The sequence below is a fragment of the Anneissia japonica genome, unplaced genomic scaffold, assembly GCF_011630105.1.
Source record: "Anneissia japonica isolate Jap-2015-1 unplaced genomic scaffold, ASM1163010v1 scaffold3334_len1275209_cov185, whole genome shotgun sequence".
Classification (NCBI taxonomy): domain Eukaryota; kingdom Metazoa; phylum Echinodermata; class Crinoidea; order Comatulida; family Comatulidae; genus Anneissia; species Anneissia japonica.
The window spans coordinates 1035001-1048621 of NW_022738561.1; the positions used below are offsets into that span (position 1 = coordinate 1035001).

At 35.5% G+C, this 13621-nt stretch overlaps 1 protein-coding gene across 1 annotated transcript; it reads right to left on the minus strand.

The window, feature by feature from the left end:
• Nucleotides 1-954: 954 nt before the first annotated feature.
• On the minus strand, nucleotides 955-7617 carry LOC117117626 (organic cation transporter protein-like). The gene is made up of 4 exons (XM_033261994.1): nucleotides 7302-7617; nucleotides 3672-3806; nucleotides 1485-1570; nucleotides 955-1082 (listed from the first exon to the last, which is right to left on the minus strand). Exons 1-4 carry the CDS (start codon nucleotides 7571-7573, stop codon nucleotides 955-957), a joined length of 621 nt encoding a protein of 206 aa, XP_033117885.1. The 5' UTR covers nucleotides 7574-7617.
• Nucleotides 7618-13621: the final 6004 nt, after the last annotated feature.

Genomic DNA, 13621 nt, shown 5'->3' on the forward strand with positions numbered 1-13621 from the left:
GGAAAATGGCTGTGATTGAGGGCTGTCTCTTATCCACATCTAGATGTGTATAAGAGACAGATAAAGGGGAATCTGCTAGTGGGTAAATCGCTCCATAATCTATATACATAGATATACAGCATAGGCCTATTTTATTCATTTTCGTTCGTCAGTTGTAAGTAGTGATATGACTCTGACCTTAATAGGAAGATGTAGCAGGTTTCGACTTCCCACAGATGAACATTTCAGATAGGTATTGCATGTTAATATGTAAAACATTACAAAGCGCCATTTAAGGGACCAAGTTACAGTATCAGTGTGCATATTATTTGGTAAATGTAAAATTGACAGTTTCCTATTAAACTAATAATGTTAATTAGGTGAATAAACACATTGTTGTTGTTCCTCAGTTAAGTTGCCTCCTTCATCTTGTTGAAGATTCTGCAAACTGTCAACAAAGGTCATGCGTATGGGGTGCCATACGCAGCAAAAGTCTATGTTAAAATAAAAATGTAATTGCAAAATTCAATGTCTAATTTATCAAAACATAGGTCTAATTTCTCAAAATTTAGGTCTAGTTTCCCAAAACAAAGTTCTAATTTTATAAAACGTAGTTTAAATTTTCCAAAATGTAGTTCAGAACTACATTTTGAAAAATGTGAACTATGTATTGAAAAATTAGAACTTCGTTTTAATAATAATAATAATAATAGTGTAGTTTTATATAGCGCACATATCCATCTAATGTAAGATGCTCAGGGCGTTTGATATGTGGACTGGAAAACTAGGCCTACATTTTGAGAAATTAGACCTATGTTGATAAATTAGACATTGAATTTTGCAATTAAATTTTTATTTTAACATAGACTTTTGCTGTGGATGGCGCCCTATACTTGCGTGCCTTAGAGTCCCTATATAGGAACTCTAGCGTGCTTGTGTTTGCCACCATGCAACCATGTTTTGGGGGTTATTATGTTAATACCTTAGTTCCGTTGGAAATATTTCACTTCCATATAGCCAGATAACTGCAAATGACGAACAGATTGCGAATTTGCCCATGCATGCAAACGTTAGTATAAAAGGATACAAATTTGTTCCATTTTCTGAAATTTAAAAAATAGAAGTCTATTATTATACCATATTTTTGTATTATTTATTAGCTAAATATATCTCTAAGCACAAAGGCATGTTTTTTTATTAACTAAATACGAAAAAAAAATACATAATAGGCCTATACAGTGCACGAAGATATTAATTTATATGAGGTAATCGACATCAATTTTACTTTGTAGATACAGATTTACTTTATTATCAAGGCACAAGGCCAAGGCTCTTTATTACCGTTTATGGGAATAAATGGTAATCTACAACGGGTTTACTTTATTGATACATATTTACTTTATTATCAAACATTATTTATTTCGAGATATTTTGTGTATCAACAAGCCATAGGCCTGTGTACAAATTATTAAAATAAAATTTATGTACTAATCAAACAGACTTACCCGTCATTAAAGGTGTAAATGCTGTAATAAACAAACACATGGCAGCCGATGACAAGAATACAACAAGCAGCGTACGCCTGTTAAATCTATAGACAAAACATTACTATTCTATTGATGTATCATCCTAATGGAAGAGTGGTGTATCAAGATAAATCAAGCGAACATTAGACAAAACTATCAAAAATATAATACTATTGGATTTATTCGGTGTAAACACCAAGGATAGCCCGCGAAAGTCTGGAAGACAATTTATTTCCAGTGGGGTCCTTCTGGTGGTGATTGGGCAGTACACCAGGAGAAAATCGCCTACTCTTTCTGCGAAGAGTGTAATGCGTTCTTTAACCTGCGCATGGGCCATCACTCTTACGGGGATCGAGCTTTTAGTATTGCTGCTCCACGTCTTTGGAACGCTTAACCTTGCTCGGTCAAACACATTAGATCTTTAAACTTGTTTAAAAAAAACGTTAAAATTGCATCTCTTCACCGAGGCGTATAGAGAACCTTGATGTTTCTCTGTTGAATTTATATCATTAAAAAATGATTGCGTCTGTCGACGCAATGTTGCTCCTTTTGCAGTGCACGGTAGTGGAGCCCTGGGCTTATCCCGGGGTGGAAGGTGCTGATGTTCAACATACTGCCTTTGAGTATCTGCGCATACTTATATGGGGAGCAACACTGCCTCGATGGGATAATTTGGTGTGCGGATTCTGCTTGAAATTTTTCTGAAATTATTTTGGATTTCCACCGAGGCGTATAGACTACCTTGATGTTTCTCTGTTGAATTTATATTACTCACAAAAAAAAAAAATATTTAAAAAAATTTATAAAAAAAACTAAACACATGATACCACTTTTCTCTGTCGACGCAATGCAACTCCTGTTGCAGTGCACGGTAGTGGATCCCCGGGCTTATCCTGGGGTGGAAGGTGCTGATGCTCAACATACTGCCTTAGGGTATCTGCGTATACTTATATGGGGAGCAACATTGCCTCGATGGGATAATTGGTATTTGGATTTTGCTGAAAATTCTTCTGGGAATTATTTGGATCTTGTTGGTTTAATTGTCTATGCGCCTTGAGCACCTTTGGTGGAGATGTGCGCTTTATAAATCTTTATTATTATTATTATTATTATTATTATTATTATTATTATTATTATTATTATTATTATAAATGCACATGGAACCAATGGCTTAAACGTCTTATTCAAAAGACGGTGCGCTATTGTAACTTGTATTTCAGCCCTCTAGCTGAAACACAAGTAGAGGCAGCGATGGTAATTGAACCGGGTACATCGTGTGTGCTGTGGTAGTACACACAGTGGCTACCACCAGATAAGCCGACTGAGCTAGGCTGCAATTTTATTGCCACCATACTTAATTTCCTTTTATTATTCCACTTGGAAAATGGCTGTGATTGAGGGGGCCCTGTCCTCGGTCCCTGGCGCCACTACTGCATTCTTTTCTGAGGTCCTTTCTGTGAGAGTTCCTATGATAATTATTTTTTGTTGTTATTTCCTTGTGAGGTTTCTTTTTCAAATATGTTGATCGATCTATTTGTATTATCTCTATTGGTATTTTCAAAGTGCTGAGTCATTTGATAAGATTCTCATTTTTGATCTTCAGTTTAATTTTAAATTGTAAATGAAAAGATGTGGGCCTACTTTATCTACAGCTTGGCACAAGATCGCGCTAAATATTTTGGAGATGAACACAATTGTACTCATTAAACATGCGATTTTTGTTATTTAAATGTACATTAGAAGATTCAAATCAATCAAACATTACAACATTATTCAGATATTTTTGTTGTAACAGCTAAAGACACAACCAAAAATAATGACAGTTTTTCATTGTATTTCTCGAAGGTTGAGCAACTAAAATAACATGAACTACTGGGAATATAACTATCAAACGTAACAACTGACAGGGCCAGAACGACGTACTTGCCCCACAAATAGGCCTACACGTCTTTATAACGCTGTCGATTTGCAGGACCTTAGCAGATATGTAAGGGCTGGGCTTAACGGAACTGGACATTGTGGTACCAAGGTGGTACTATCCGACGCTCTGTTAGCAGGTATATAATTTATACTAATTTATGTTAACGCTTTTGTATTTTTTCCGTGTTTCAATGACGTAATACATTTTTTTGTGAAGCATAATGTATCATAATTAGGCCTACTTACCTTTGTATGAGATAGATAATAATTATACCACTTGGCAAATCAACCAGGCAGGCCAGAAATGTGTTGAGATACTTATTACCATACAAATTGGTACTGTTTAATGCCATCCCATAATAGACGAGGCTGTTTACCAAACTAAATGCATAGAAAAAATTAATAATGAAATTAGAATGTTAGCTTTACAATGCGAATTATATGCCCAGGCCTCTGCAGTTCACATATTATTGACTTCTTTTTTTATTTTACTTCTGTTTTTAATTTTTTACTTTCACGTTACATATTTTACTGTAAATATTACGTTAGTTAAATAAATAAGTATCCTTTTTTGCCGGCGATCCATATCTTTCTGACAAATAGTTTACTGTATGAAAGCATCATAATGCTTTGCAGACATTTTATTCTCATCTATTTTGGTGAGTCGATTGGCAAAGCCGTTAAGGCGCTGGTTAGAGCGGCACACTCGCTTGTTGTCCTGGTGGTGGTACAAGTCTTTTCGGATAAGGCTTATAAACTGTAGGCCCAGTGATATTAAACCAGTATATCATTCGAGACGAGTAGGAGTATACCCCGGTCTGCTGGTCCATACAGCCTCTGCGGTGGACAAACGAAAGTAGTTTGTTGTACCTGTTTTCCGGGTAGCGAAGACACGAAAAGACCCTTTTCATGTCTTCGCTACGCAGGAAGTTACTAAATATCCACGCATCGATCGCCTTGAGCGTCGGGTTTGACTGATACCAGATACTGACACTTTACAAATATCTATATTATTATTAATTTAATTATTATTTTAATAATGATAATAATAATAATAAGCAATTAGTAGAGCTCAGCATAGTACACTATAGGAAAATTATTAAGGTTAGATTTAATGCTTGAAAACATTTCCTGGGGGCCTGCAAGGCCCGAAGGAAATTTTTGAATGCATTAAATCTAACCTAAGTATAATAATTTTCCATTTAGTGTACGACGCATGCTCTACTAATTGCTTTATATGTCAATCGCCGTCTTTTAATTTTAGTTTTTTATAACCAACTGTTGTAGCAGTCATCGGTTGCTATAGTGATATGATCAGTATACGTGTGCGTATTTACATTTAGCTGTGCCTATGCTGATTTTTGCTCCTGCAGTACGCGTTTAATAATAAATACACATCGGCAGTACAGTACGGATACGATGAATAACTATTGTAATTATGTTAGAAAGAACTTGTTTGTAATGCTAATGCTTTAATTACAATTGAATTGTAATTAAAAATTACTTTCGTAAAACAAGGTTAATTAGAGCCTGAAGAAAGTTACTTTAAATTCAATATTAAGTATGAGCAATTAAGCAATTCCTTGAATCAATGAACCCTAATAAACTCAACAGACTGAACGTTTAATAGGAATATTCTAGACCTATTTTAAAGACTCAAGGAACGAAATAGATGTTGGCCTACGGCCAGGCAGCAGGCCACCGAGGCCTAGGCCTACTCCTACTATAGTAAAAAGTGTTATACTTATTACTACGGGTGACTTAAGATGTATATAATAGCATAACTCACCTAAATCGCCACTGGCTCGTAGTCCAGGTGAAAGTTTCTTCAGTAGATACGGTTTGTTTGTAGAATTCAGGTTATGTTATTAGTGCTCAAGTGACACTTCACCCTTCAGTCAATGGTTGGGACGGTGACGTCATCCCAGGGCGCAACGTCATAGGTCATGTCCGCCCTTACACATGGGATCATGTGATCACCAGAACCTATTGATCAGGTGACTGCCAGCTGACCGGCACTACACTACATATTACTAGCTTAGGCCGTAGTGGACCGTAGTTATGAAATCATCCCAAGATTTTTACCTGTCTGCACCGACCAAAGGTAGTTGATGCTGCGGGCTATGCCTCGCTAGCTGCTGGACGCTACGTTGGATACACCATACGAGGTCCTGCACACCACCAGGGTACCTAAAAATTATCTTTTAATCCTCGTCGCCATTATAGTAAAATGTTATACTTATTACTACGGTTGACTTAAGATGTATACAGTATAATAGCATATCTCACCTAAATTGCCACTGGCTCGTAGTCCAGGTGAAAGTTTCTTCAGTAGATACGGTTTGTAGAATTCAGGTTATGTCATCAGTGCTATCGTCAAATCTCAAGTGACACTTCACCCTTCAGTCTCTGGTTGGGACGGTGACGTCATCCCATGGCGCAACGTCATAGGTCATGTCCGCCCTTACACATGGGATCATGTGATCACCAGAACCTATTGATCAAGTGACTGCCAGCTGACCGGCACTACACTCTTCCCCTATTTATTTTTTATTTGTTTTTTGATGGGGGAGACGGTCCGGGTTGACATATTCCTGACCGGTTTGGCGCATTCCAACTAAATGAATGTACGGGTGCAGAATCCACAGTATTCCTCTTCCTGTCAATTTTTTTTTTTTTTTTTTTTTTTTTTTTTTTGTAACAAGAAACACCAAGAACATGCAGTGGTGGGGTAGAATTAAGCCCCACAATTTTCAACATTAAATACAAAAAAGGGAATGTGAAAATCCCGTTTAACTAGAACACCTTGTAACATATGTACATATTTTGAAATTCTAAATAAGAAAATAAGAAAACTTAGAAATAAAAATGAGCGAATTGTTCTTAATTAGTGCACTATAATTCTGAGAACGGGCAAAGTTCGCCACCATGTAAACAGAACACATACACTACGCTCATTTTAACATTGAGAGCTAGCCGTCACATTTCCCTTAACTCACCTAAATCGCCACTGGCTCGTAGTCCAGGTGAAAGTTTCTTCAGTAGATACGGTTTGTAGAATTCAGGTTGTGTTATCAGTGCTATCGTCAAATCTCAAGTGACACTTCACACTTTCAGTTTATGGTTGGGACGGTGACGTCATCCCAGGGCGCAACGTCATAGGTCATGACCGCCCTTAAACGTGGGATCATGTGATCACCAGAACCTATTGATCAGGTGACTGCCAGCTGACCGGCACTACACTACATACTACTAGCTTAGGCAGTAGTGGACCGTAGTTATGAAATCATCCCAAAATTTTTACCTGTCTGCACCGACCAAATCGTTAGTGACATTGTCTGTATTCTCTCTCGAATGCTTTGAAAATGTTTATTTCTTTGACGAATGAGAAAAATTACAAACAAGTTCTTTTAACACAATACAAATTACAAAATAGCCTGTTCATCGTATCCGTACTGCTGATGTGTAGTTAATGCGTAGGCCTGAAAAGGAGCACAAATCAGCATACGCACAAAATATAAGTACGCACACAGTATACTGATCATATCACTATAGCAACCGATCACTGGTACAACAGAGTTGGTTATAAAAACTAACATTAAAAGACGGCGATTGACTTATAAAGCAATTAGTAGAGCATGCATCGTACACTAGCGGAAAATTATTATACTTAGGTTAGATTTAATGTCGCAACTTTTCAAGCATTAAATCTAACCTTCGTATAATAATTTTCCTTCAGTGTACTATGCGGAGCTCTACTAATTATTATTATTATTATTATTATTATTATTATTATTATTATTACCCTTAAACTCTACTGTATACCACGCGCACCTATTAAACTTTAATAACTTGAAAGTAATAATAACAACATACAATAGGTAGTAAGTAATCAGAGTATTTCGACGCATTTTTGGACGCCGTAGAACGTCGATGATCGAATATGTTCGTTCCTTTTTCACACGATTCGTCTCTTGGGTGCTTTCCTTTTTTTCTTCCCTCCTCCCCACTTCATCTAAATTGTCTAACTTGCTACAAATGCTTAAAGAAGTTGACTTGATGTAAGTCTTCTCATCTTTTACTTTGTTGAATTTTGCAATAGCCCGGAAAGTTTCGTTCGCCTCTTTAAAACGCCCTTTTGACACCATCCATCTTGGTGATTCGAAAATGTAACTATTTTTGGGAGATAAAACATGGCAGTAGTTTACATCAAACACAAGTCATGTAAACCTATTTATATTTTCATTAAATTATAAATAGGCCTATATACTTATTTTACATTTATAGACACAATATGTATAATGTGATTATTTTTTGATAGAAGATTAAACATATTGTGTAGTAAACATCAAATACAAGTCATGTAAACCAATTTAGTCAATTCAGCAGTTATTGCTCCCAACACAAATTTATGAGAAATATTATAGGTAGACAATAGGCCTAAATTTTGAATTTATATTAAAGCAACTAATTATAAGCCCATACAAAGCACGATCTAACGATGCAAATGGATCGTTATACTTTAGGCATTACGCTAGTACCTGTTTATATAGAATATGGTACATCATATATTTACTATAATTTACTATATAATAAATCTCGAATTTTATTTTATTTCAGTAATAATATTTCTGTTTATCATCGAACATCAATGTTCGATGAATGCTATTGCAAAATATTTCACCGTTCTTCTGTATTTGCTATACTATACATATAGTCCTATATGCATAATTAATATATATATATATGTATAATATATATATAGGGCTATATATATACTGTCTCTTATACACATCTAGATGTGTATAAGAGACAGCTGCCTACCCTTCCTTGGGGCCAGTCGTGATGCCATACCTGCCGTCAGAATAATATATGTTGACAATGTAACGCTATATAAAATAAAACAAAGTGTTGCTTCTGCTCCAGTGATTAATTTCTAGAGTGAAAAATGTGTTGCGTTTATCAACACCTTTCAATAAGTTTGCCAAAATTACCAGACTTTCTGTCATAAAAAATTCAATTATTAGGAATTTGTATACAGAAAAAAGGTTGGACAAAACTTCTTTATGCGAATTTAGTTTGCATGACAGCTTAACCTGTCCTATATTAGAAATGTAGCTAATAATAATAATAATAATAGTAAAAGGCAATAATAATAAAGTGACCAACTGGGTCATTATTACACCGTTTGGGAATTTAAATCTGATTAAAGCAGCTGATCGTTCACATTTCTTTTCGCATGCATAGTTGAACAGCACTAGTTCTTTATAGGCGGATCCAAGTCGGCCCGGGCCCCTCTAAATTTGCCGAATTTAAAAAAAGAAAATACGAAAAAAAGAAAATTCGACTAAAATTTTTAGTCTAGGAGTGCCATTTCCGGCCATCTAGAGGTGCCATAATCATAAATTTTCTTACCTCAGCCCAATCATGGTGGGGCTGAGGAAATATAGATCCTCCACCTGTGAATGTCCCTCTCCAGGCCCCCTCTATTTCAAATTCCTGGATCCGCCACTGGATCTTGGTGTACCGCAAGTAAGACAGATCATTATGAATCCCCCTCATCTTTTTATCACTTGAATATCCATATATGTATTATATGTATACACGATATATATAAAAGGAGATAAATTCATGTACTGTATACACAAATTTTATAAAGGATATATAATTGTAGAAAAACTGTCCTTTATTATTTATATAACTTTCAATCCAATTGAGTCAGTGCTACAAATTCGGAAATGTTGCCCCCCCCCCCAAAAAAAATAGTGAATTATTGCTATGTACCAGCTGACTAAATTTACATTGTATAAATGCAGCAGATAACTACATGCGGGAGGTGATAACGCTGTTTCAGTTTCTAAAGGTAAATGGTACATCTACCTGGCATCACTGGAGCATCTTTGTAATATTATTTTTCCCCACCAAATGGAGAGCTTATGGGAAACAGGAGCATCGTTCATGTGAATTGGTGTGATAAATCTCAACTGTTCGTTAGTTTGATTTTGGAGTCATCATTGGAGATCTTCCTTGGCAGCTGATGCTCTTAATCTTCAAACCATGGGACCTCCTCTCATTTATGTTGTTTGCTGATTTGCTCTTTACGTTCTCAATTTGGTGGGGATTCTGCACCAAATCTGTTGAGATTAACCCAAGTTTTTTTTTCCAGGTTTAAAACCTGTTGGTCACTGAAAAGGCAGTCAACAAACTGTTTAATGTACAAAGTTAATTGCTTGGACCATCAGTCTACAATCCAAGTTGGTTGGTTCGGGGTGCTGTAACAGAGCTTTTGTAGCATAATGATTAACAGGCCCGTAGCCAGGTTCTTCTAAGGTGGGGGGGGGGGGTTTCTGGGCGTGAGGTACACGGTCGAAGCCCCGGTGGGGTCGGCGAAACCCCCAAAGCAAGAGGATTTTGTAGAACATAATAATGATATAAAAGCAGATATGTTTGAAAGGGTCTTTGTTTGGGTGGGTCTGCAGTGCATTAGTTGGGTTGGAGGACTTATTTGAGCAATTTGAAGAGGGGGTTCGCCAGAAAAGAGGGGGGTTTGCTAGAAAAGGGGGGTTCTCCTGAACCATAAACACCCCCCCCCCCTGGATACAGGCCCTGATTAACTGGAATTATCTGTTTCTTGAAAGATGTAGGTGTAAGATTTAAACTACCTGATTTACTGTTTTTGTTTGCGGGCTTAATTGCATGGACATTTTATCTCAGGTTTGCAGGAACAGTACCAGTGTGTCGAATGTTTTTAACTGGTTTTGTCATCGGCACCTAACAACTCTTATTTCATTTTTCAGAACAAGGTAAGCTTTTTTGTGAATTAAAACTGTGACTCCATGGAGCAGTGTATAACATGCACCAGAGTACTGCATGCTACAAGCACTGCTGGTGATGTCCAGACTGTTTTAGTATTCATCCAATTCAGTCCCTGCTAACCTTAATAGGGTTTACATGAGACGGTGTCTTAATAATCATTGCATTGTTTTGTTAAAGAAGTGTTAGGATATGATCCAGTATGATGCCAAAAATGTCGTAGTACCTAATCTTAAGTCCCCCTGTTGACAAATCAATTGTTAACTGGACAATCAGATCTGAGAGTTTTTGGTTTGCTAAGGACAAGGTGACATTATGGAAAGTATGTGCAACATTAACTTAGGCAGATATGTTAACACCATTCAGTTAGTGGTTTCTACTACATTGTCCATTACAGATCTCAATAAGGAAAAGTCTATCAAGTAATGGAAAATCTCAACAAACACTGCAAACTGGTAGACCTTTCTTTTCACTCCGATATACTCCTAATTTCGGAGTCCTTTAGGAGGTCATTTTTACACAAACTCTCTCAGTTAAAGAAGGCTGAGATGGTTTTACTCAGCTAAAATCAGTGTTTTGCACCCTGCTGTTAGTTTGAACTCTAAATGTCAAATGGATCATTCTTGACAAAATTTTCAACAAATTATTCAACTGTAGCGGCTTTAAAATATTTTGTATAGCACCGCATCTCAAGAGCAGGATTTGTGGGTCAAAATGTCAATTTAAGAAACATACATTGGTATCAGCTGCAAAATGCATTTAATTGAACCTATTTTCTAAATTGAACGCAAGGTCTGATTTCTTTAACTACTGCAGTGGATTTGTGCGCTTTATAAATCTTATTATTATTATTATTTTTATCACCTTTGTCAGACTGCTAGTGTTTATCTGCAGAGAGTGTAAATCTCGTAGAAGTGATTTGAATGAATGGATTTGTGTATCAAAGTTTTCATGGCACCATCCCACAGAGGGAGGATCCAGACTTTTTTTAATGAGTGAGCAACAATTTCATATAGGCCTAAATTATTATTATTATTATTATTATTATTATTATTATTATTATTATTAATATTATTATTATTATTATTATTAATGTTGTTATTATTATTATTAATATTATTATTATTATTATTATACAGATAAGCCTATATGTCTAGTAATGACATGATTGATGTACAGTACATGCTGTTACACTTAGTATTTGTATGCGATTTTGTATTTTCACTGGTAACACACACAAAAAAAAAATGACAGTGGGAAAACAGGGGGAACGTTCCGCTCCCTAAATCTTCCCCTGTCCAACATTGTGGAAACCGAGGAACAAAATGTTGTGGCTATGGCAACTAGATGGCCGGAAATTGCACTCACAGTCTTAGGCCTAAATTTGAATATACCTTTCCTCTTTTATCTCTATTTTTTAATTTTCAAAGAAGTTTGGGGAGGGGGACTGGCCCGGGACGGGGTGGTGGGGCAGGGGAAATTAAGGGGCGAAGTTTTAAGTGCCAGTGCTCAGTGATTAAGTTAGGGAGATTCAGATGACAAAATATACTGATATGTGGCAATTTTGTGAGTATTTGAGAAAAACTTTTTTTTAATTGCAAAAGAATATCCAGTGGAGATGTGTGGGAGAGCAAGATTTCTGGGAGAGGGTTATTTTTTGTGCTCTTATTTTCTTCCCAATGCATCATTGATCCCATTATATGATATCAGATAAAATAAAATGACTATTGTATGATATATAAATAAATAACGATGATCGAATTGCAATTTTTTTGTTAAAAACTAATTTTCGGCAGCGGCGATTTTGAAATTCAAAATGGAGGCCCTAGAAGTGAATAAAAAAAAACTGGCACCCATTTTTTTCTTAATCGGTGTACTTTTTAGATATGTTTAGACATGTTTGCCAAGAATCTACCCAAAAAATTGACAAAGTTAAAAAATATGACATAAGACAACGACTATATTGTGCATGTCAAGGAAACTATAGATTGCTGGTGTTTGTACGATTACATTTACACTAATGATCTAATGTATGTGAATGTAAACAAAATAAGCAATTTTGTCTATTTTTAAGACGAACACTGGATTTCTAAAATAAACATTATATTCACTATATTATATATTATGTATTATGTAAAAAAAAAAAACAATGGTTGCTGGCATTACAACTACATTTACATTAATATTGTGAATATTTAATTCATGTGAATGTAAACAAAATAAACAATATTATGTTACGTTACCTGTTCTTCGATCGCAGTAAGAAGTGTATAACATGCACCAGAGTACTGCATGCTACAAGCACTGCTGGTGATGTCCAGACTGTTGAAGTATTCATCCCATTCAGTCCCTGCTAACCTTAATAGGGTTTACATGAGACGGTGTCTTAATAACCATTGCATTGTTTTGTTAAAGAAGTGTTAGGATATGATCCAGTATGATGCCAAAAATGTCGTAGTACCTAATCTTAAGTCCCCCTGTTGACAAAGCAATTGTTAACTGGACGATCAGATCTGAGAGTTTTTGGTTTGCTGAGGACAAGGTGACATTATGGAAAGTATGTGCAACATCAACTTAGGCAGATATGTTAACACCATTCAGTTAGTGGTTTCTACTACATTGTCCATTACAGATCTCAATAAGAAAAAGTCTATCAAGTAATGGAAAATCTCAACAAACACTGCAAACTGGTAGACCTTTCTTTTCACTCCGATATACTCCTAATTTCGGAGTCCTTTATGGAGGTCATTTTTACACAAACTCTCTCAGTTAAAGAAGGCTGAGATGGTTTTACTCAGCTAAAATCAGTGTTTTGCACCCTGCTGTTAGTTTGAACTCTAAATGTCAAATGGATCATTCTTGACAAAATTTTCAACAAATAATTCAACTGTAGCGGCTTTAAAATATTTTGTATAGCACCGCATCTCAAGAGCAGGATTTGTGGGTCAAAATGTCAATTTAAGAAACATACATTGGTATCAGCTGCAAAATGCATTTAATTGAACTTATTTTCTAAATTGAACGCAAGGTCTGATTTTTTTAACTACTGCAGTGGATTTGTGCGCTTTATAAATCTTATTATTATTATTATTTTTATCACCTTTGTCAGACTGCTAGTGTTTATCTGCAGAGAGTGTAAATCTCGTAGAAGTGATTTGAATGAATGAATTTGTGTATCAAAGTTTTCATGGCACCATCCCACAGAGGGAGGATCCAGACTTTTTTTAACGAGTGAGCAACAATTTCATATAGGCCTAAATTATTATTATTATTATTATTATTATTATTATTATTATTATTATTATTATTATTATTATTATTATTATTATTATTATTAATATTATTATTATTAATATTATTATTATTATTATTAATATTATTAT

Bases quoted from the DNA above. Each gene is read 5' to 3' on its own strand.
- LOC117117626 (XM_033261994.1), bottom strand. From the start codon at position 7,573: ATGGTGTCAAAAGGGCGTTTTAAAGAGGCGAACGAAACTTTCCGGGCT. The intron at 1,571-3,671 runs GTAAGTAGGCCT...TTTTGTCTATAG, and splicing joins ATTATCTATCTCATACAAAG to ATTTAACAGGCGTACGCTGC. The intron at 1,083-1,484 runs GTAAGTCTGTTT...TTTAAATTTCAG, and splicing joins ATTTACACCTTTAATGACGG to AAAATGGAACAAATTTGTAT.